General features: G+C 33.9%; 1 protein-coding gene across 50 annotated transcripts in view; it reads right to left on the bottom strand.

Moving 5' to 3' along the window:
* LOC148954075 (uncharacterized) overlaps positions 1-24509 on the bottom strand; it is a 200544-nt gene extending 176035 nt beyond the window's left edge. For 49 of the 50 annotated variants that reach the window (XR_016141478.1, XR_016141479.1, XR_016141480.1 and 46 more), the window contains exons 1-4: positions 24363-24509; positions 9902-10075; positions 4928-5558; positions 2862-2924 (exon numbers count right to left, since the gene is read on the bottom strand). Coding sequence is in view for 46 of the 50 variants with exons in the window: in XM_089085829.1 (XP_088941955.1) it covers positions 2862-2924; positions 4928-5558; positions 9902-10072 (865 nt within the window). In the remaining 4 variants the exon portion in view is untranslated. Of the gene's footprint in view, positions 1-2861; positions 2925-4927; positions 5559-9901; positions 10076-24180; positions 24296-24362 lie in introns of those variants that run through there. The other variant, XM_089085821.1, reaches the window with a different exon arrangement.
* Positions 24510-25108: the final 599 nt, after the last annotated feature.

The following is a 25108-nucleotide window of genomic DNA, read 5'->3' as shown; positions in this document are numbered from 1 at the left end:
AAACAAAAGCACAAAATACGGAGCCTCTTAAGAAAAACACCTTTTGATAAGTTATATCGAAGTTGAAATTTTCGGGAAATTTAACCGTGCAAATAAATTTATAGACGATGTGTCCAGTAAATTAGCACTTTTCTGAAAAAACTCCGTTCCAGAAATTCAAGAGCTATTTATTTTTATTTTTCGGTCAAAATAAAATTTAAAAAACTTATCGAATTTAATGGAAATGTTTACTATAGCTCGTGCCTGTCTGGTAAATAAAGGCAAAGGTAACTCAAACTAAGTAGTGAGGCCTAATACTGCTTACAAAGAAAACTTGAAAGAATTACTTTTAAACCATGCTGTTAATGTATCACACAAGGCGTCCGACTGAGTCTTGAGTTACCTAACACTAAATAAATAAGAATAAAAACATAAATATCCAGCAGCAATATCGGGTTGGCTACATCCCATTCTTTGTTGATGGATATTTACGTAAAAGTCTCGAAGTTCTTTTCTGTAAACACCTTATAACCCAATTAATACAAAACAAATTTTTAAAATCCTATATAGCCCTAATGAGACTCAGTCAGATCACATGTTAAAACTACTTTTGTAATAAATTTCAAACCATGCATTACTTGGACAACGTTAATTGTTCCCTATATAAATACAAAAAAGGTTTAGGTTACAGAAAAGAACTTTGTTTGCAAAATATAAGAAAATAAAAAAATTATGTTGGTCTGTCTGCATAGACAAATGAGCACTATATCATGGCCGGGGAAGAGGACACTCGGAAAATTGGAAATGGTAAGATTCTTTTCATGTTGCCTAACTTCTCATAAAACTGTTACCAATTTTATTTAACTTTTGCTCACTGGCTTATGTTAAAATTTCAGTATATTTGACGAACTTCGTAACTGTTATAACACGCATGCATTAACTTCTGAACTTTGAAAGATTACTTTTTTTAATACATATACCAATACTTTTTTTGGTTAACTTATCAATTATGCATAAAAACTAAAAGAAACGCCCGACATAGTGCAATTCCCTCACATTCAAGACCATTCTTAAAACCATGTAATGTAAACAAGGGGTTTCATTTATAAGGTTATATATATAATACAAATCTACCAAACCTACTTTTTTCAGTTGATACTTTGACAATAGAGCTTTTAGATAGGGTTCCAAATGTCAATATGAGAAGATTCCCTCAAAATGAGTACTAAATGAACAGGATTGTCCCAAACAGGCACAAAAGCAAAAATTCAGTTTGGTTGAAGGGAAGGATGTTGCAAATTTTGGGTTATAGCCAAAATCACAAAAACATAGAAGTTTTTAAGAAAAATAATGGACAAAATAGTCAATAGATTTAGAATTTTTTGGAACAAAACTTGAGGATCCCCTCCTTCTACCTGTCTCAAAATCACAACATAATTTAACATGAAGCATTAAATAGGTTGTATTATGTATCAGTTTGAAAACCCAATACTGAAAATAAACGTTTAATTTAGTGCAGAATCATTCAAATTATTCTACAATTATTTTATATATTCTTCTCATTAGACACACCTGTCTTAACTTTTCTGAGTTTGAGTCAACAATTTTTTTTCCAATGAGGAGCGGAAATGCCATACACTCACTTAACATTTTTGCGGGGAATCATTGGTGTAGAAGGTTTTCCAGTGTAGGATATGTGTTAATAGGCCAATATTCCTGACATTGTCTGGGTTTTTATTCAATATAAGATGGGTTACCCCCATTCCCTTTATATATCAGTATGCAGAGAATTTCAAAATTGCTAGTAGACCCAGAAGTTATTTCCTCAAAATTTGGTAATTCAAAGCAGTTCCTTCCTACAGTTCAAATTTATAAATTGTTAAATTATGTGTTCTAGAAAGGTCTTAGGCACCATAACTGTCGGATAGATAACTTCAGAAAAAAAATGTGTTTAAAATGGTTTTCAAGAAATTAAAAAAAAATGGAACTTCCCATTCAGAAACGGTTAAATTTTCCTCTACAAAATAAAACGTATGGTTTAAACAAAAACTTAGGCCACATTTGCTTAAACTCAGACATTTTATTATTCTTAGAAAAATTATTCTATATTCTTCAATATTATCATTTAGAAGAATAATTTTTTATTTCTCTCGAGAGAATAAATATTCAGTTTGAAGTTAGATATCTTAATTATCCCTGAGTATCATCGTTCCATACAAAATTTGAAGGAATTATGAAAAATTGACCAACTATTTTTTTTTCGGCGTATCTTTGATTTGGAGCAGATATGACAATCATGCACCAGCTGACGATATGTTATAGCTCTTACGGTATTGGCAGTGCCTAATAAACCTTAAATATTTTCTCAGTAGCATGCATACTGGACGAAACAAACGTATACTTAGAGACTAAATGCACATAATTCAAACCCCTAGGCCAGGAATTTCTGGAGGGAGGGAATATATTACTGCAAAAAGTGTTTCTTTCAAAATATTTTAATTTCCATCGTCCTTTTTTACATTTCCCAAAAAAATTAATTGAATGTGAGTCTTTCCAACTGCTAATGGGGGAGGATTCCCAACTCAAGCCCCCGTGTGGCCAGTGGTCTTTGGTTTGTAATCTGTAGTTTTAATTCCCAATTGAAGGTTTTAACCTCAAATGGTCTTGAATGTGTAGAGACATAAGTATATGCAGATCCCATTCCTTTTGATTGAGCAAACAAATGTTAATTATTAATCAAATAAATAAATAAATATATATATATATATATATACAAACTAATTTGAAAGCTAAGAATAAGCCAATTATAGTTTTTCATAAAATGTATCAAAAGGAATGTTTAAAAAACCAACTTGAAAGTGGAAAAAAGATAGCGAACTCACCTTGTTGAGAATTGTTTTGCAGAGATCTCGATGTTTCACCAGTCTCGGAATTTCCTGTTTGGTCTGAAAAAAAGTTTTAGCTCTAAATAAAGTTTTAGCTCTATATATAAATATTGAACGATATCAAGATAAGACAAAAAGAGAAATAATAACAGCTATAAGAGCAACGATACCAGATACGGCAGCATTGTTACACACCTCAGTCATTGTGAGAATATTTCATTTCTGCTTATGTTTGCGAAGTTCATTTTGGAGGTTCCCTAAATTAAGCTTAATAATACAAATCAAAAGGAACAATAGAACTGTTCTACAGAACTTTATCAAATGTACATTATCAGACTCATATTACAGTAGATGCATGGAAAAATTGGCAGTTTTTATTTTCCCAAAAACAAATTTACAAACAAATTATGCTGTTTCATATTTAAGACCAAGTTAAAACGACAAAGAAAATTCCGTGTCTAAAAGTCAGAGAAACTAATTTCTTAAAAAAAATGAAATATAAATTTGAACAACTTAGATTGTTTTGCCCCCTGAAATATTTGACCCCCCCATGAGGTGTGCATGCATGGCCAGAAATATCTAGTTTTCTTTATTCTGAGGAAATGGTCATGCACACTGCATACTATTCATTACCAATCTTTAGTGATAACATGAAATGATTTTAAACAAGATACACAGGACGACCGCGACATTCGTGTTTCATAAACAGTAAACGAAGACCACATATTTAAGACCACATTTAGCACAAGAGGACCACAACATTTAGCCTACTTAAACAATAAGCCATCCGCGTGATAATAAACCTGTTTCCCTTCTTCAAAATTGCTTTTTATAAAATTTTACCGTAAGAAAAGAACAAAAATTCACGCGTTACTAAATCTGAGTTCGAATCTTTTTTGTGCAATAAAACTTGTGAAAGCAGTCCCTGATACCAAACGATATTCATACAACAAAGTGGAGAAACTTATGATCAGGTGTTATATTTGAAACCAGTTTTTAGTAGCTTCTTGTTGTTCTTTGATGAAATTTGCTCATGAAAAGGTTTGAACTCGAAAAACAATATTCTCAAGGTTAATTTAAGCTTTGACGTTTCCTTCCTAATTCGAATCATGTTTCGGCCAAAAAATTAGTTCAAAATAACCTGCTTCAGACAATGTGGTACCATTTACGATAAACGGAAATTGTTTTTTCTACGGTTGTCAATCACTTTCAAATCACAACCGCACCTAAATAGCCAAGACTTTCTAATGGATGGGAGGGAATTCTTCTAAAGGAGCATCTGAAACCCGGATAGAATTTTCAGGCCCCACTTCAAAAAAATTCCGAAGAGAAATCTCAAGCAGGGAATCCCTTTCCCTGTATGCACTTGCGATGCAGATATTTCAGCAGACGGATAGGAAATGACTGCTTTAGAAAATGATTGCAAATAAGACGTTATCAATTGTTAAAGAAATATTTAACAAATTATCAATCAAGTTGAGACATGTTTGAGTTCTATGACCTGAAATCCTTAAGCATCAAATTCCGTTCGTATCAGAAAACTCAACAAAATTTCAGATCACCTAATGCAAGTATGCATTTTATTTTTTTATTTTTTTCACTCGCCTTCTTAATTAGTTGGAAATTCTGGGAAACATAATTATTTGGGGTTTCAGTCCCAACTTTGCTTTGTCAAAAAGCTCGCATTTACTGTTTTTATTTTATTATTTGATTTTATCTAATTCTATTTGGATTGCATGGTAACTAAAAACACTGTGTTGTTTGATATTTTAGATAGCTTTTAGTTTGTTTCAGAATTTAACTTGGTCCACGGCAAATTGACATGGACGTCTGACTTCATTCCTTCTAGGTGGGAAAAAAAGAATTGAAAATTTAATCTTTGCATATCATATAACAGCATTATAGAGAAACAAGAACAATCGAAAAAAAAACGCTTCTCACATTAGCATTTTATCACATGATAGAAAACTAAAGACTATTAAAGTTTAAGACTAAATCAGCATAATTAAGTTAATATTTTCAAAAAAGGAACAAAAGTATGCGAAAGCAAAATGAAACCATACCTGAGACTAGCGCAGAGAAATCTTCTTCGTTCCACTCCTCTTCCTGCCCATGGTCAGTGTCATTGCCTAATTCATCCCCACTTAGTTCTAATTTAGGAAGAACAGGAGACGGTCCATGATGATTAGAATCTTCTAAATTCGAAGATATATATTCTTTCACAAAGTCACCACTATTTTTCTCTAATTTTAACTCACTAGAATGTTCAATAGCTGGTGCTAAAGGAGGGGGAGGTGGAACTTGCTTCACAACACGGGGTGTAGAGGTAACAGGTACAACACTATCGTCCTCATTTATTTGTATAACTGGGGCAGGTTGGAGAGGAGGAGCTGGTGGAACTGAGTCCTTTTTCATATAAGATTCGCCAGAACGTCGTCGACGTTTCCGGCCAGGAGAATGGGTATCACGATCTGGCGGATGTGTCTCATTCTCTAGTGGATTCGACTCATCTTCCGCCTCGGCTAGTCCTTTAATTTTTAATGATTCGGCAGTACGAATCAATGATGCTAAACTATTTTGAGCCACTCTGACTTCACCACGGTACATATAGTCCACAAGAGCTTGAAGTTCGACATACTTCACGTCTTTTAGAAAAATTACTAAGGATTTGTCCTGATGAAGGTCCACGATATCCTAAAAGAGAAACATTTCTTTTTTTACGCCAGAAGCAGTAAAATAAACATAAGATGTCCGTAGAACATAGCCTACGAGGAAATACCAACAGTCATTTCTTTTAATATTTTTTTTGTACCACTAACTCCATACGTGCATGTTGGCCTGGTTGTCAGATCAGAAACTTATCCTTGGAAAGTCCCAATATAGGTGGTAAATCTCCCGCAAAAAAAGCACATAAGGCCATAGTATATCAGGAGAGGCAATGTTTTTTCAAGGGGCAGGAGGGATAGAACAAAGAAAAGTTGTAGGTCGAAATTGTTGTATTTTGCCCCCTCGATCCCTTTTGGATCGAATTTGGGGAGAGTATACCATATGTGCAGGCAGGGTCGTCCTGAGGCTCATTTTATTGGGGAGGGCGATCTTCGTAAATTTTACCGAATTTGCTACCTGATTTATGCCGAATATTTTGCAGAAATCAAGAATTTTGTTAAATTTTGGCCGATTTTGCAAAATTTTACAGAATCGCTACCTGATTTATGCCGAATTTTCTGCAGAAATCAAGAATTTTGCTAAATTTTGGCCAATTTGGCAAAATTTTACCGAATTTCTATCTGATTTATGCCAAATTTTCTGTAGAAATAATGAATTTTGCTACATTTCGGCTGATTTTGCAAAATTTGCGCCTTCGACGAAAATTTTACCGAATTCCAAAAATGTTGAGGGGCGGCGCGCCCCTAACCGCCCCCCCCCCCTCGGGAATCCCCTGTGTACATGTATGTTGGATCACTTGGACAAAAATGATGAAAAGCTGATGTTGCTCCAGAATCAGCAACCTTGTGTAGATGTGCCTTGAGAGCAGCTACGCTTCCATACAGAACTGATCCAAGGAGACCCACATTTACGGGACAAAACAGGGATGAAAAACACACAATATGCATTTATTCGATATAATGTTAATTTCTTGGCTGAGTTTAATTGTAGTAAGGAACTCTGGCTTTAAAATTTACATACGTATCATTTATTAATGAATTACTTATATTACATTTTCGAAGTTTCAATCAGAAATATAAGAGCAAAACATAAAACAAAATTATAGGGGGTCCGTTCAAATCTTCATATTTTTGGATATTTAAGGCTAAGATCCTACCCTTCACCCATTAACTGCGCCGATGTATGTCCAGAATACAGAGAATCCCTGCTAAATATTGTTTATTGTTCGACCAAATTTAGAACTGGGAAATTTCTGTGTTGACCAATCCATACCAAAAAAATCTTCAAGCCATAATGAAAAAAATAGCTTCTTTTAGAGGAACTAAGATTAATTAAAAAACGTGTATATTACACATATTTTTCCCCAATATTAAGTTTTGTCTACAAGGCGGTAATCCCAGTCTCACACTTCTTCCATACATTTGTATCAAGAGGGCTATTCGACACAATTTATGTCTTAATGGCAAAAAGTACCAGTTGCTAATATACAAGGTAAGCAAAGCTGGTTCATGAGCCCGACAAATAATAGTTATCAAGAGTATCAACTGAAAAGACAACTTGTTTTAATACTGACCATGTTTCCATTGTCTTAGTCAATATTTCAAAATATAATAACATTAGTAATTTGGTTTCAATGACATTCTGCAGGGTTTTCAAAAATATTATTCATTTCCTTAATATTTTGATTAAAAAATAACATAAAAACTGTCAAAATGGCAGTTTTTTAACTCATGAGTGTAATAAACTGAACTTAATACTAAAATCAAGCCAAAAAAAAACTTTCCACAGTCGGCTTTGACTCCCTTTTAGTCTAGCTAATTCCTGTCTGATTGTGAATATCTCTCATACAGCTTTTTGAAACCAACGAATATTCAATGAAAAGTTAAGTTGGCTTCGCAAGCCAGCTACCGAATAGTGCCCTTCAGCTAACATCATGTACTTGTAACGATTTCATCAGTGAATGCCACGTTAATACATTTGAATCTGGTAGAGACTGGTTTTAATTTAAATTTTAAAATTCGCTGAATACCTGGCTTTGGTCAATTTTCTTAGAAATAGAAAATTAAAACTGCAAATACAATATATCTGTTCTCATGAGTAGGAATACTAAAGATGAAAATACAAAATTTCCTATAGTTTTTAGGGTACTGGGTGCATTATGCGGGCACCGCGAAGAAGTCAAGTTTGGTTATTGCTAATGGAATAAAATAAAATACGATGAATATATAATAGCTTAAAAACAAATTTGGGCTATATATTTACACATGAGGGGGTGGGGGGGATAAGAGCACAGCATATATTAAAAACGTAACCTAACCTATGTACCTTTTCCCCCCTAAACCCCCAAAAACAATCGTTTAAATACTGTAACTCATTGAGAAACAACGCATTGCAATCATTTCTATAGCGGTCTCTTGCAAATAGCCCGTTTGACAGGTTTCGTGACTGTTATCCTTGATACAGTTTATTGCGGTGGGCCCGCATAATGGACCACTACCGTTTTTAGTCACCAAAAATCGAAACTCATGTTCCATAAGCAATCTTTATTATGTCAGTTTTAAGCTCTCCTACGTTTTTAATCAACGAAAAAAAAAACAATTTTTACATCATTCAATAGCTGAGAATCAGCTATATCCATCTACCGAATTCATCTTCAAAATGTTATATACATAGGTTTTTTCAATTGAAAATATGTTGATTATTAGTTGACTGGTGAAAAAAGGAAGACTTTCCTATTCTTTTAAGCAAGTTAAGATCTTTCCACAAGAAAAAGCAAAAGTAACATCATAATTCAGACTCGGTGAATACATAAATTTGAGACAAATAAATTCAACGATATAAGTATGTCTCCTTTTGGTACATGTTACAGCGGCGGCCTCGTCGCAAAAAAGCTTATTTTAAAGGGAAAATGTATGAAACATATAACCTATTATTTCCTGACATATCTGGCATTCTCCGTTTTGAACCGGTAAAAACTTTGAATTACTGTTATTATGAAACAGCAACAGTTACAGCATCTTGCAGTACATTTTTGCACTATATTCTAGTCGGCGCGTTACTTCATGAACTCGGTAGCTATAGAAGACCTCTAACATATCGAATTTTTCTGAAGTGCAACTAAGCCAAACTTATCTCGCAGATGTTTTTTCCATATCATTTTCGATAAGATTGCCGTACATATCACGGCAGATTGACGTTCATTAGTTACTGTTGTATAGACCTACAAAGTCAAAACCGAAAAATTATTTAATTTTAATCAATTAACTTTGGAATCTCAATCTCGAAAGTTACCTATTATTTTTGTATTTCATACACTTAAGATTTATGTTCGCTTTGCAACTTCTAGTAAGTTTCTTTTCTGCTCTCCTATAATTTTAATACAATATCTAGCGAATTAAATGATGTAAGCATCTTTTCATTTCAGAGCATTTTACAGCTACAGGCTTTGTCGCAAAATTAATTGTTTCGGAGGAATATAAACCTTAAATGCCGGATCTTAATTGTGACAAAACTAACTCAAAACTTTAGAAATTGACAGCAGTTAACTCAAAACGACTTTATGATACATTTTGTAATTTATTCAGGACAGCGGAAAAACTAACAATTTTGTTGAGCTTTTTGTTGCTACTTTTTGCACTGTTATTAGCTAATGGTTGGTAAACGGAAAATTTGTTCAGGCAACCAAGACAGACGACCAAGTCAGGTGGTATAAAAAGCTTCATTTCTCAATTATTTTTGTGAGTGATAAACAGAAGAAGATAGCAATAATAATTGTGTTTGAAATCTATTCAGCTATACACAGTATTCGTATAAATGAATAAATAAGAAGTTACACATACTTGGAAAAAAAAAAATTTAAAAGCATCTTGAGAACCATTTAAATTAAGATAAGATAGGCTATACTAATTGATACAGGTTATTCAGTTCCAGGGGTGAGCTGTATATCAAAATTTTATAAAAAAAATATAACGTAACCAGTTTTGAATTACCACAACCAAAATGTACATTTAGTCTTGATCGTCAATGGCCAAAAAGCAAACTATTTACAAATAGCCAAAGAGCCTGTCAGAAGAAACGGATAAAAACGAAAAAAATAAGGAAAAATGAGAACAAAAAAGTTACGCCCTTCTCCCAAACAGAAAATTAGAAGTCCTTCAGCCCCCAGATAAAACTATTCCTGGAAATTTCGAATGAACCTCCAACAGTAAGACAAAAGAATGATGCTCTCTTGTGATGGATAGAACCCAACTGACCGATCGTAAAAGTTCTCCACATAAATGTTAGTTTCACCAGCCCGCTTTATAACCTTGCACGATTGGCTAGGCGTTATTAAAACTTACAAACTATACGAACTTGAACTAGAAACTTACATGAAAGTATGTACTGCAGGCAGCCAAAACCACTCGGTGAACTCGAATGCTTTTTCCTTCAGCGACTAGAGTAACATCGACTAAGGTCTCACTGGATAAAAGCCTATCCAGGACCGATACTAAGGTCATGTGGTGGTTGTTCCATTTCAAACAAAATTCTTGACTACCCATTGTCTGCAATCAGTTAACAAAGTATAATTAAATGATACTTCAGCTACACAAAATCAAGTACATTCTTGAAATAGTACCTGGGCACTTTCGTAAGCGTCTTCCCATTATTAGAATTGAAAAATATGGGCCTACCAATCCACGTGTTTGAATCTTCAGACCTCACCTCCTCACCTGAAATATCCTGACAACCTTCTAAAATCTCATTATGATCAACTGTGTATGCTAAAGTTAATATTTACACACTTCTACAAAGAGAATGAATCTCGGAACACCTTCCACCATGAGTTGAGGCACAAGGCAAGGCCGTACCCAGTATTTTTTTTCAGAGGGGGTTTTACTCAGATTTTTTTCGGGGGAGGGGGTACACAAGAAAAAACTCAAAAATCATACAAATTTGTTTATATACATTTTTGTTACGTTTTTACGAGTCAAACAAACATTTCGGAGGGGGGGGGGGTTCAAACCCCCTTACCCCCCCTCCCCACTGGGTACGACCTTGGCACAATGTTCATATTTAGAAGCTTCCCTTCGGGTTATTCTTATGATCCCTAATCGTATAATGATAGTTGAGACCCATACCCTGGGAAAAATTCTACTAAAACTGACCAGAACAAAATTAGATGCATGTATTTTCATTTTGCGAAATATTTGCTACACAAGTCAATGCCAAATTCAAAGTCGCTGTCTCAACTCTTTAAGTTAAGAGACTGCTACATGTTTATATAGATTCGGCGTCTTGGAGGTAGGGAAGGGATTTAGATAGGCAGTAGATAGCAGTATAACTCTAGTTTCTGGGGCTTTTTACTATCTTGTAACGTTGGTGGGCGATTGAAAGTAGGCACCGAATTAACAGCCCAAAGTAGGGCCATGGGAGGTCTTATTAGTTCCACGTCCACTTTTTACCAACTTCTATCTTAGCCACAGAACAAAAGACCAATATCGGCCAAATGCTTGTAGCTGCCATCTAAACTGTCAGTGACAAATATAGTTAGCTGACAGAAACAGACTTATCAAACAAAAACATGTTAATAGCAACTCATGTACACAAATTAACCGGGAAGACAACACAGAAATAGGACCATCAAATCTAAACATGCAATATGAACCGATTCAAGACCAGTGGCGGATCCAGGGGAGGGGCGAGGAGGGCACCCCCCTACAGTAGTTTAAGTCAGTAATTTACTTAATTAAAGCAAGTTTGTGTTAATTAAACTTGCTCCTAACGCAAGTTTACCGGATCAACCTATTTTGCCCCCCCCCCCAAAAAAAAATCCTGGATCTGCTCTTGTGTAAGACTGAAAATGCAACAGATCTTAAAATTTCGATACACTGAGTTCGTTAAACCTAGAAGCTTGTTTGGGCAGAACTCCTACACTGGAAATTTCAAAAATTGGGTAAAAACTAGGTGTATCCCTTTTAATTGGAGCTTGACTATTTAAAAATCTGAGTATTTAAAAATACACAGCTGTGAAATTGTCTATTTAAAAGATAAGGATCTTCCAAGTAAAAAAAAAAAATGACGAACAGTCTGGCCCCAAAGGATCAAGAGGTCAAATCAAATGTAATAGTCTAAAAATTTGCCAAGAAGCTGTAAGTAGAGTTCAAATAGCCTCAATACATTTTATAACCACCAGCAAATCAATTAGTAGGGACAAAGAGCCCAATTTCAACTATTAGAAAATGGTTTTAACCCACCTAACTGTGACTTCCCTGGGATACAAACTATAGGCCCGTTTTTTAGGACTAAGATCTTACATCTTTCTGCAAAGATTATCGTTTTTAACTCATCTTTGTTCTAAGATCTTAAAGCTCACTGATGTTAGCAAAATGTGTGAAGACCGCCACTGTTCTGCCATATAGAACAATCATGAGAGAACTTTGATGATCTACTCATCATTGTTCTCAGACCGCTGATCAGAGCAGAATGATGAAAGACGTTTGCACGAAAACGACCAAAGATGTAAGATCTTTGTTCAAATATTTCACTTTTAAGCGTTTTCTTTAAAAATATGTAAGATCTTAGCACATTGATGAGTGAAAAAACGCCCCTTATATCTTTGACAAACAATAATTAGCTGTTCAGTTACACATATAATTAGCAAATACTACCATAATAAAACTGATGAAGAAATGAGATCTATTAATACAAGGACTCAAAAAGTTCAAGGAGGGTCGAAAATATCAAAATTAGGGTACCTGTTAGCCAGTACACACTCGAGAATTTGGATCTATAGGTAGAGGGTTGAAACAAATGACGCGCTTGGGAGATAGATTATATATTTTTAATTAGTGCTGTATATTTGAACATAGGGGGGGGGGGGTAATTAGATCATGGCTGCGTGCGAAATATAACCTAATCTAACCAAAATACCAGCTTAATGTTTATTAAAATACAGCTGCAATGTAGTTTTCCAGTGAGTCGAAAACTAATTGTCTCCATATAAAGACAGCAATATACCACTTATCAAGGCCGTAACCAAAGGGGGGGGGGGGGGTTAGGGGGTTTCGCCCCCCTGAAATCTTTTTGACTCGTAAAAACGAAACAAAAATGGATATAAACAAATTTTGCGTGTTTTCTGAGTTGTTTTTTTTTGCGTAACCCCCCCCCCCCCGAAAGAACTTTTTTCATGTATAAATTAGAGACAAAAGACAAAGAAGTCATCTTCTTGTCTTTTGCCATTTAGAGACAAAAAACGCCATCTCACTGGTATGTAACGTTGTGTTGCATTGTTGTTTCCTTCCTACAAAGTTACTGGTTATGTGGCAAAGAAAAGCATTCATTGGACAACTACCCTCTCAAAAAAGTGAGAGTGCATTTAAGTTAATCACCAAAAGTAAACTTGTGCAAAACCCATAGAACTTGTGAGTCAGGGGGTTTAAAAACTCAAGTAACTGGTCAACTTTTAATACCATGAATTCTGAAATAAAGACCAGAGACCGTACAAATAAAAAATTCCTCAAGTGCCAACTCCTACCAGGATGAAAGAAAAACCCAGGACATGGCCCAATAGTTCCAATCTTTAGCCTATTATCAGAAAATTTGGCCAATATTCAGATGATTACTGGCTTGAAATCACAAAAGCTTAATCCTAGAGTGAAATTTCTGTAAAAAAGCATGCCATCGTCTGTTGATTGCCACAGTGAGCCTGGATGCACCTTGCAAGGACCTTAAGATATTGTTCTGGAACTTCCATTCAGTTATGTAAAATAAAGAGATCTTGAAGTTCATATCTGCCGATAAATTTGTGCTGATGTGATATGCTTGAAGAAAGCTAACTTAAACCTTTCACAGATCCATGCCATTGATATTTGAAGGGTAGGGCTGGAAGTGTATGGGGAGAGGTTGTGTTTTGGTTGTTGTTAGAAGAATTATATTTCAATATGGATTCTAAAAAGATGAGAATGCTGGAGAATGTGTGGAATAACAGTTTTTTACAGAAAATATTAGAGTTGACCTTACTTCTCAGGCATTTTTTTTTTTTAAGAATATCAAACTTAATTGTTCTGATCAATCTAACAGTTCGTGGTAAGGAACTGTAAGTAAGGAGCGACCCGGCTCAATAGTAACCGAAACTCTAAAAAACGGAAGTTTGATACCAGTAAATACATCAAAAGAATCGGATTTTATGCTTATATCAAATATATAAGTTTCATCAAGTTTAGTCTTACCCATAATAAGTTCCGAGCCTGAAAAAATTTGCCTTATTTTCGAAAAAAAAGGGGAAACACCCCCTGAAAGTGATAGAATCTTAATGAAAATCAAGCCATGAGATTCAGCGCAACAGAAAACCCTACTGTAGATGTTTCAAAATCTGCAAAAATGTGGAATTTTGTATTTTTTGCCAGAAGAAAGATCACGGATGCGTGTTCATTTGCTTTTTTTCCCAGGGGTGATCGAATCGCTCAAGTAGTCCTAAAATATTATGAGAGGGCGCATTTGAACGAAATTTGAAAGTTCTAGTGCCCTTTTTAAGTGACCAAAACAATTGGAGGGCAACTAGGCCTCCTCCCACGCTCATTTTTTTTCCCGAAGTCACCCGATCAAAATTTTGAGATAACCATTTTGTTCAGCATAGTCGAAAATCTAATAAATATGTCTTTGAGGATGACTTAATCCCCCACAGTTACCGGGGGAAGGGCTGCAAGTTATGAACTTTGCCCATTGTTTACATATATTATTGGTTACTGGGAAGTACACAGACGTTTTCAGGAGTGTTTTTTTGGTGAGCAAGTTTTTTCAACTGAAAGTAAGGAGCGACATTAAAACTTAAAACAAACAGAAATTATTACGTATATGAGGGGGTTCGCCCCCTAGTCAATACCACGCTCTTTACGCTAAAGGTTGTTTAGTACTTTCAAAGCAGCTATCTATTCTAATTAACTAGGGGGCGAACCCCCTCATATACGTAATAATTTCTGTTTGTTTTAAGTTTTAATGTTACCCCTTACTTTTCGTTGAAAAAACTTGCTTCTTATTTAATGGTCTAAAGACTTCGACAATAACATCATCAAAGTCGTCTATTTAATGTCTTCTGTAGCAGAAAAAAGTTTCAAGAAATTTCACTGAGACCTTAAGATCACAGCACTTTGATTTTGCAAAGAACCAAAATGAGCATAATGAGGTAATAAATGTAAGATCTTGCATCAGATAATGTATAGAGTATTTCCTAAATTCTTTTGAGTAGGTTTTAACTTGAAAAAAAAAACTTCAGAGAAACAAAATTGGTACATGTCTAGTATATAAAACACAGTCGAGAAGTGAAGTTTGGTGACAATTAATTATGATGAAAATAGCATACTTTAGCAAAATTGTGAATGTCATTAGTGAATTATTGAATTGGGAGCTTTGGCGTCGGCTGACAGTCTTAAATACATTCTTAGACCACACTGGCTATGCATGACAAATGAAACTCAGAGGAGAGAAACTAACAAAATGAAAAATAAAATCAAAAAGGGTGAAAAAACGAGGATTTTGTCAGCCAGTGGCGAAGTATTAAGATGAACAATATATAAGCAAGTTTTTCAACAAAGACATCTACCCAGTCTTCCTCAGAGCTAAAAAAAAGAGAAGACAAAGAGAAAAAAAAACGGAAGTCTAACTTTTTGAGGTTTACTTTACAAAGACACAACAGGCACTGAATAAAAACCAGACAAGAATCAATGAAAATTAATTTGCAAAGAGGATTGGGCAAGAGTCTTTAGTCTTGAAATAGTTTTATCTGGTCAACAATTTTGTTTTTCATTAGATATGCAAATAGGTTCTTTTAATTTATACCGGGTGAAAATATTGATTGAGTCCTTCAAGATTAAAGTGTCGTAAATTGAGCTTAATGAAATATCTCCAGTATCTCTATTTATTGCTAAATTTTGGTTCATATATTTTTTTTATCTCAATTACCTCTTTAAAAGTTTGTGGTACGCCATTTACAGTTGATATTAAGGTTGCCTCGTCAAACAGAACTAAATGGGTTGGATTTACGAAAATATGCGAAGCCAAAACCGAATCAAAGTTATCATTGTTATTTTTTAATCTCAGGGACTTATCTATTGAAATTTTGTGCTCATGCAAACGTTCACCTAGTTGTTGATGGGTCCAACCAATGTAAAATTTTCCACAAGAACACGGGATTCTGTAGACACCACTACCCAGTACAGGGTCTGTTTTATCCTTTCCTGAGTTGAAAAGTGTTCAAATTTTTGATCGGTTTTGAAAGAAACAGAGAGATTATGTTTTTTAAAATTTTTCCTAGTTTATCGCCAAGTTTCGGGATGTATGGTAAAACAATGAAAATTTTTTCTCAATTGTCGGTGTAACTGAATCAAGGGGGATAAGCTCCCTATTTTGTTCTTTTATCTTTTTGAATCGTCTATCTATTATATTTTCATTGAGTTTGATTGGGCAACCATTGCAGAAAAGAATATCCTTGACATAATTTAATTCAAAATTTATATGATTACGGGAACAAATTTTTAAAACTCTGTCGACAAAAGAGATTATTAACCCTCTTTTCACAGAAGGAGGGTGATTGGAAAAAACATGTAGATATCGATCATTATGAGTCGGCTTTCTATATATAGAAAATTCAAGAATAGGATTAGTTTTTATAATCAAAACATCCAAGAAAGGCAGCTTACCTGAATCTTCGAGTTCCATTGTGAACTGGAGATTCGAATCAAAAGAGTTCAAATGTGCCAAAAAATCTCTTAGAGAGTCTTGTCCATGTTCCCAAACAGAAAGGATATCATCAACAAAACGAAACCAAATAGTGTTTTAAGTGAAAACTATTCCAGGCAGACTGTTCTATGAAATCCATATAAAAATTTGCCAAATAAGAAGATAAGACAGTGCCCATAGATACGCCCATTATTTGAAGAAACAATTTGTTTTGGAATTTAAAATATGAGAACTTGTTGCAAAGACGGACAAGGGTCATTATTGTATCAATTTCCAAAGTTTTGTAATCCAACCAAGCTGAATTATCCTCTAAATTTCTTTGTAAAGCCTGCTCACATTTATGGACATCGCATGAAGTGTACATATAAACTGCATCAAAACTAGATAAGACGGTATTTTCTGCTATACTTTGATTTTTTAACTTCTCAACAAGATCTATGGAGTTTTTTATATAGGATTTCAGTGTGCTTAAAAGAGGCTTAAAAATGGTGGCTAAGAAGCTTCCTATAGCCACCATTTTTAAGCCTCTTTTAAGCACACAGAAATCCTATATAAAAAACTCCATAGATCTTGTTGAGAAGTTAAAAAATCAAAGTACAACAGAAAATACCGTCTTATCTAGTTTTGATGCAGTTTCTATGTACACTTCATGCGATGTCCATAAATGGGAGCAGGCCTTACAAAGAAAACTGGAGGAAAATTCGGCTTGGTCGAATTACAAAATTTTGCAAATTGATAAAATAATGACCCTTGTCTGTCTATTCAACAAGTTCTCCTTGTATTTTGAATTCCAAAACAATGTGTTTATTCAAATAAGGGGTGTATCTACGGGCACTGTCTTATCTTCTTATTTGGCAAATTTTTATATGGATTTCATAGAACAGTCTGCTTTGAATAGTTTTAACTTAAAAGACTATTTGGTTTCGTTTTGTTGATGATATCCTTTCTGTTTGGGAACACGGACAAGACACTCTAAGAGATTTTTTGGCACATTTGAACTCTTTGGATTCGAATCTCCAGTTCACAATGGAGCTCGAAGATTCAGGTAAGCTGCCTTTCTTGGATGTTTTGATTATAAAAACTAATCCTAGTCTCGAATTTTCTATATATAGAAAGCCGACTCATAATGATCGATATCTACTTTTCTCTTCCCATCACCCTCCTTCTGTGAAAAGAAGGGTGATAATCTCATTAGTTGACAGAGTTTCAGAAATTTGGTCCAATAATCAAATAAATTTTGAACTAAATTATTTAAATTATATTCTGTTCTGCATTGTCTACCCAGTAAAGTTAATCCAAAGGATCACATTTAGACAATTAAAAAAGATAAAATAACAATAAGGGAGGGTTATTCTCTGTAATTCATTGGCATTAGCACTTGAGAAAAAAAACTTTCATCGCTTTACAATATAACCCAAAACCTGGCGATAAACTCAGAAAATTTTAAAATAAACCATAATCTCTCTGTTTCTTTCAAAACCGAACAAAAAGTCGAACACTTTTTCAACTTAGTAAAGGATAAAACTGACCCTGTACTGGGTAGTGGTGTCTACAGAATTCCGTGTTCTTGTGGAAAATTTTACATTGGTTGGACCCATCAACAACTAGGTGAACGTTTGCATGAGCACAAAATATCAATAGATAAGTCCCTGAGATTAAAAAATAACAATGACAACTTTTATTCGGCATTGGCTTCGCATATTTTCGTAAATCCGACCCATCTAGTTCTGTTTGACGAGGCAACCTTAATATCAACTGTAAATGGCGTACCACAAACTTTTAAAGAGGTAATTGAGATAAAAAAATATATGAACCAAAATTTAGCAATAAATAGAGATACTGGAGATATTTCATTAGGCCCAATTTATGATAGTTGAATCTTGAAGGACTCAATCAATATTTTCAACCGATATAAATTATAAGAACCTATTTGCATATCTAATGAAAACCAAAATTGTTGACCAGCTAAATGCTAAAACTATTTCAAGGCAAAAAATCCTTGCCCGATCATCTTGGTAAATTCATTTTCATTGATTCCTGTCTGGTTTTTATTCAGTGTATGTTCTGTCTTTGTAGAGTAAACTTCGGAAGGTTAGATTTTCGTTCTTTTTTCTCGTTGTCTTTTTTTTTTTTATCAAAGATGACGAATTGGTGGAGGTCCTTGTCGAAATATTTGCTTATATATTGTCATATTCATGATTAGCCACTGGTTGAAAAAATCCTCGTTTTTTCACCCTTTTTGATTTTATTTTTCATTTTATTAGTTTATCTCCTCTCTGAGTTTCATTTGACAGTCTTAAAGACAAAGGAAAGTTCATTATTAACTCGATTCTTGATCTAGTTCAATTTAGTTCATTATTAACGCGAGTCTTGAGTGCACTGTTTAGTTTACTTTGACTACTGATAGTATATAGTGTCTCACAATGGATGTCCAAATGAAGATTTGGGATTTGCCAAGGATCAAAGAACAGGCAATTATATTTTTCCAGGATAAGGGGTTGCTGCCCAAAGAAAACACTGCGTCAATGAACACACGATGACTTTGTACTCTTACAAGAAGCAACATTTTTGTAAGTGTAACATTAGGCCAGGTTGAAAAGCGTCAATTTGCGTTTCAATACGTTGTTTTCTAAAAGCAAAACCGGTGCCTTTACCCAGGGTTCTGCAAAGCACAGGAACAAACAGCACTGAGGTATATGCCGCCATCATTTACATTCATACTTAGTAGAGAACATGTGGCAGGCAGCAGTAAAGGCAGAAGGCCGAGTTCATTTTAACGCGATTCTTGAGGACATTTCTGCGTTCTGGGAGCATATTTCCAAGTTGTAGTTGTCACAATTTTGCTTACAAAGTATTCTATTTTCAGCATATTTTTTTTCATTGGTATTAACCAACTTCACTTCTTGAGTGTGTTTTATATAATAGATAAGTACTATAAAACTTTCAGAAATAGACTTACATGACAAACGAGGGCAAGAAAACGGGTTTTTGAGCTTTATACTTATGCTAAATCCTGATTTATGAGATTTTAAGACATTTGATAAAAGTAAGGCTTAAAATAAAAAGAAAACCAAGTGTCTATAAATCCTCCACAAATTACTGGTATTATTTGCTTTAGTCTAGCCAAAGAAAAGTATACTCAAACCACAATAATAGAAAAACAATAATAATAGAACTTTTTGTCAAGACAAGTACACAAGTTCAAAACAGGACATGACTAGCAAGACAGATAGTCTAATTAGGGCAAGACCTATTTTCTATGCCATCTTCCCAAGTGTCCTAACTCTCAGAAAGAGGAAAGGCAGGGCTTGAAAACACTTCCCCAGGCCAAACTTTACACTCTGAATTCTTTCCTGAAAGTTTCATTTACCCAAATGCTTTCCATGATAGTGGAGAGCCAAACATCTAGCATAGCTATCATGCAGTAGGATGCTCAATATGAACCAACCACTATAATCAACATAATTCTTAACCTGTTTGATACAAATTCCTTTTCTTAGCTAGCTACAATAACCTGAAAGATCCCTTTATTTTTATCAGAGATAAATATAATAAGAAAATTTTGTTTTGATTTGGGAAAAAATAAATATAACAAATTTTTTAATGTAGCCTAAGGGCATATACAGACATTAGTGAGGAGGTAGAATAAGAAGCTGGGGTACAGTTATAATTCCAGCAACTTTAAAAATCCAAAACAGGAATTTTCTGAATGTTATGAAGTTGGATCTTTTTCATTTCTTTATTGTCTTTGCCCAAGGTCTGCTTCTAAACAAGATAGGACTACTAGTCAGAAAAGAGTAATATAAATTCCCCTATTAACATTATACAAATAGAACTTGCTGCAGTGGTAACCCTACCTCAGCCCCCCCCCCTCAAAAAAAACAATGCCTGGATAAGATATTGAGGTAGGAAAATTTTTCGAATTCAGCCACTACCACTTGACACGACAGCATCCTTATAAAATTTACCCACCAAGAACCCACAGGGAAATCGGACACAATTCATTTGTTAATAGGGTCACAAACTCTTGGAATAATTTACCGCCAGAAGTTGTTGAAGCCGGATCAGTTGAATCGTTTAAGAATATGTTGGTCGATAGCCAGTTTTATACAAGTGCCTTTTCAGTTTAGACCTTTGTGTTGCCTTTCATTTTATTATATATTGTATTAGTACGACAAGCTTTTTAGCTTACCGTTATGTGGATTAATAAATAAATAAATAAAGCCTTGGCTATATAAAAAATAAAGATTTTAATTTTTTTTGGCAAAGATGGGGGGATGAAGATGGTTACCAAACAATTATTATTGAGAAAGTGTTGGGTGAGCAATGTTTGACTATTAAGGTCATTGATTCTTTATACTCAAAGACACAAATATTGTTATTTACTTTTATATAGAAAGTACTATAAAGTCAAACAAAAGACAATATTGTTTTCTTTAAACATGATATAAAGTCTTCTGTATGACTTTTTAAACAACAAATTATTATAGAGAAGTATGGATAAAGTTATACAGAAGACTTTTTGGTTTTCCTATTTCATTTGTGATCAACTAAAATGTCATACAGAAGAAATTATATTAGCCTATGCTACTGATACATACAGCAAACAATAGTCATACAGACGGCTTTTTATAGCCTAGGCCTACAGGATTTCATATATAGAGCAGCCTAAATAAAGTCATACAGATGAATTTTTAGTATATCATTCTACTATAAAGCATTATGAATAGTCATACAGATGGCTTTTTATAGCCTAGTCCTACATGATTTCATTTAAAGAGCAGCCTAAATAAAGTCATACAGATGACGTTTTTATATATCATTCTACAATAAAGCATTATGAATAAAGTCATACAGATGACTTTTTATGCCTCCTGTTATTATAGAGCAAACATGAATGAAGTCATACAGATAACTTTTTATACCTCATACTATTATAAAGCAAACTTAAATGAAGTCACACAGTTGACTTTTTATGCCTCATGCTATTATAGAGCCAACTTTAATAAAGTCATAAAAATGACTTTTTATACCTCCTGCTATTATAGAGCAAACAAAATAAAGTCATACAGGTGACTTTTTATGCCTCTTGCTATTATAGAGCAAACATAAATAAAGTCATAGAGATGACTTTTTATGCCTCCTGTTATTATAGAGCAAACATGAATAAAGTCATACAGATAACTTTTTATACCTCATACTATTATAAAGCAAACTTAAATAAAGTCATACAGAAGACTTTATACCTCATACTATTACAGAGCAAACTTAAATAAAGTCATACAGATGACTTTTTATGCCTCCTGTTATTATAGAGCAAACATGAATGAAGTCATACAGATAACTTTTTATACCTCATACTATTATAAATCAAACTTAAATTAAGTCACACAGTTGACTTTTTATACCTCATACTATTACAGAACAAACTTAAATAAAGTCATACAGATGACTTTTTATACCTCCTGCTATTATAGAGCAAACAAAATAAAGTCTTACAGATGACTTTTTATTACCTCATACTATTATAGAGCAAACATAAATAAAGTCATAGAGATGACTTTTATGCCTCCTGTTATTATAGAGCAAACATGAATAAAGTCATACAGATAACTTTTTATACCTCATACTATTATAAAGCAAACTTAAATAAAGTCATACAGAAGACTTTATACCTCATACTATTACAGAGCAAACTTAAATAAAGTCACACAGATGACTTTTTATACCTCCTGCTATTATAGAGCAAACAAAAATTAAGTCTTACAGATGACTTTTTATGCCTCATATTATTATAAAGCAAACTTAAATAAAGTCATACAGATGACTTTTTATACCTCATACTATTACAGAGCCAACTTAAATAAAGTCATACATATGACTTTTTATACCTCCTGCTATTATAGAGCAAACAAAAATAAAGTTTTACAGATGACTTTTTATACCTCATACTAATATAAAGCAAACTTAAATAAAGTCATACAGATGACTTTTTATACCTAATACTATTACAGAGCAAACTTAAATGAAGTCATACAGATGACTTTTTATACCTCCTGCTATTATAGAGCAAACAAAAATAAAGCCTTACAGATGACTTTTTATACCTCATACTATTATAGAGCACACATATATATATATAGTCTTACAGAAGACTTTTTATAGGACATCCACCACATGGCTAATATGAGAGTAAAGTTCATTTGTGATGCAAATTGATGTTATATTTATATTGAGGATGCAATTCTAGGTATATTTACTCATTAGGGGGGTGGTGTTATATAGTCTGTAAATATATAGGCTCTAAGAAATTCATGAATTTCTTAGAAAAACAAGCAAAGAAGTGAAGTTAAAAGCACTCCCTGCAAAATGTGTTAACCAGGATTATTCTACATAATATGGAGTAAGAATTGTTTTCTTAATGTTTCCTTTTGTCCAGCTGGACTCCTAGGCATAAAATACTGGTTGGCTAATTTAAAGATTTGTATATATATACATTCTCAAATTAGCCATCTGGTGGTGTCCCCTTTTTATACCTCATAATTATTATAGAGCAAACATGAATAAATTCTTACATGACTTTGTTTTCTCTATGTATCAGTGTGGTAATATAATTTCTTCTGCGTGACATTTTTGTGGATCATATATTAAATAAGAAAGCCAAAAAGTCTTCTGTATAACTTTATTTGTACTTCTCTACAATAATTTGATGTTTAAAAAAGTCATACAGAAGACTATGTCATTCTCCCTCTTTTCTCTAGAAATAGAAATATAAGTCATCAGTATGACTTTATTCATGTTTGCTCTATAGGCTAAGAGTGTAAGACATAAAAATTCCTCTGTATTACTTTATTTGTTTTCTCTATAAAAGAATGAGGCATAAAGTCATCTGTATGACTTTTTATCATTCTACATAATAGGAGAAAGCATGATATTGTCTTCTGTTTGACTTTATACTGCATTCTATATAAGAGTAAATGACAATATTCTATTGCTCAGATATAAAGAAAAAATTTTCTATGTTGTCATTTATGTAGGTAACCTGAAAGTGTTTGATGGGTATTCAAATGATATTCCTTGTTTGTCGTTATTGTAAAAGTCAGGCTAGTTTATATGGAATCTTGTGCTCAGATTAGCCTACCTAATTTTTACATAGTACCTCTAATCCCCCTGAAAGTTTCATCTTGCAAAATTTCAATATTGGACCCTAAACCAGACAGAAAAATATGTTAGACCTATTTGATTCCTCATTCATGGTTCTTTACAAATAGACTAATAACCACTGCTGTTGCAATTCTTTCCCAACCTCCTCATGAGTTTGTATAGCATATAGCTGCCTATGATAGGTTATATAGGCTAGGCTACAAAAGTTTCCTAATTAGCCATGTTTTTTTGCAATTGGCCTTGTGGGTTATTATAAGCTGGCTGCTATCTAGAGGTAAGCACAGAAAAATAATAGCATTGAATGGTAACCTATACACTAGGCCTATTCTTTTCAGCCTATCTAATGTGTCTTGTAGGCTAGCATACATAGCCTAGCCTACCATAAATTTAGTAGAAAGTTGGATAGAAAAGAGGCTATGGATATGGATAGAAAAGAAGAGCTATGGATATGGATAAGAAATATGGATACAAAAAGAAGCTAGCCTAGCCCTATATAGGCTATGCGGATGTGACCTAAAGCTAAATAAAAATTGAAGATATGGCTTAGAATTGCTTACACTAGTCTGTTCAATGGTATGATATCTTGAAAAAATGATTGGTTATTAGTTTAAAGAATAAGCTGAAATTTTTCGTTAGATTATCAAGTAAGAAAGATGGCCTAGGCTAGCTTCCAGGCCTACACAATCATTGAAATAGGCTAGGCCTATATCAACCTAGCTTTTTGAGTAGAACAAACCACATTACAACTGAGCAAAATAACCAAGCCTACCTTTTGTGAGGATAATTCAAATCATTTGAAACACATATAGCCAACTAGGCACGCTGATTTAGAATGGTCTAGATTGTTCAAGATCCACAATCAAATTCGACTCCAGAATACAAACAATAGCCTATGATAATGCTATGAGACATTTAAGCAAAGCAAAAAAAGATAAAAACTAAAGGACTTACCACCAAAATATGATAAAACTATGAAACTTTCTAGTACATGTCTCCCTGTGCAGCTCAGACAAAAATGGCGTCGTTGCTACAAAGGACTTTCTTTCCATCAGCTGATCCAAGCTGCAGCTGTCAGGCGCCAGGCGGCACATTTGCAGTGGCGGCAGTGCAATTCTTCAGTATTTACTCGCAGTTTTGTAGTCTTTCCAATTAACTTACCGTTACTTAATTTGTGAGTTATAATTATTATTGAGAATATTTAAATGTTTTATTGTAAAAAATGATATTATTACAGAAGCTTGACAAAAATAAGTGGTAGATAGTTTCTCACTGTAATGGGGAAGATGGAGGCAGACCTGTCAAGCGACACTAATCGCGGGGAGGGTATTCCCTCCTAGTTTCTGAAAATATCTTTTTTATATTTTTTTTAACTAAAAATACCTTAATTTGGTATTTTCTTTGAAAACCGAAGCAAACAAAATTGCCCCCTCCCTAAATTCTTAAAAAATATATTTTGCCACTCCCTTCTATGTATTTCGCAATTTGATCCTATTGAACCGGGTTCCCTCCCCCTTACCTAATTGGCCAAAATGTTCTACGGCTTTTCTGCTGGGATTAGAAATATGACATCTTTATTGTAATGCACAAATGTTAACCCTTCCCCTCCTCGATAATTGTTTCTAGCTTGCCTCTACCTTGGGGACGTTTCTGCTGGTACCTCTGATAACTAAAGATATGAATTTAATTAAGTACAACAG

Source organism: Artemia sp. Qi Xiang Cuo, chromosome 3, assembly GCF_049724085.1.
Source record: "Artemia sp. Qi Xiang Cuo chromosome 3, ASM4972408v1, whole genome shotgun sequence".
Taxonomy (NCBI): Eukaryota; Metazoa; Arthropoda; class Branchiopoda; order Anostraca; family Artemiidae; genus Artemia; species Artemia sp. Qi Xiang Cuo.
This window is presented reverse-complemented; position numbering and strand designations above follow the sequence as displayed.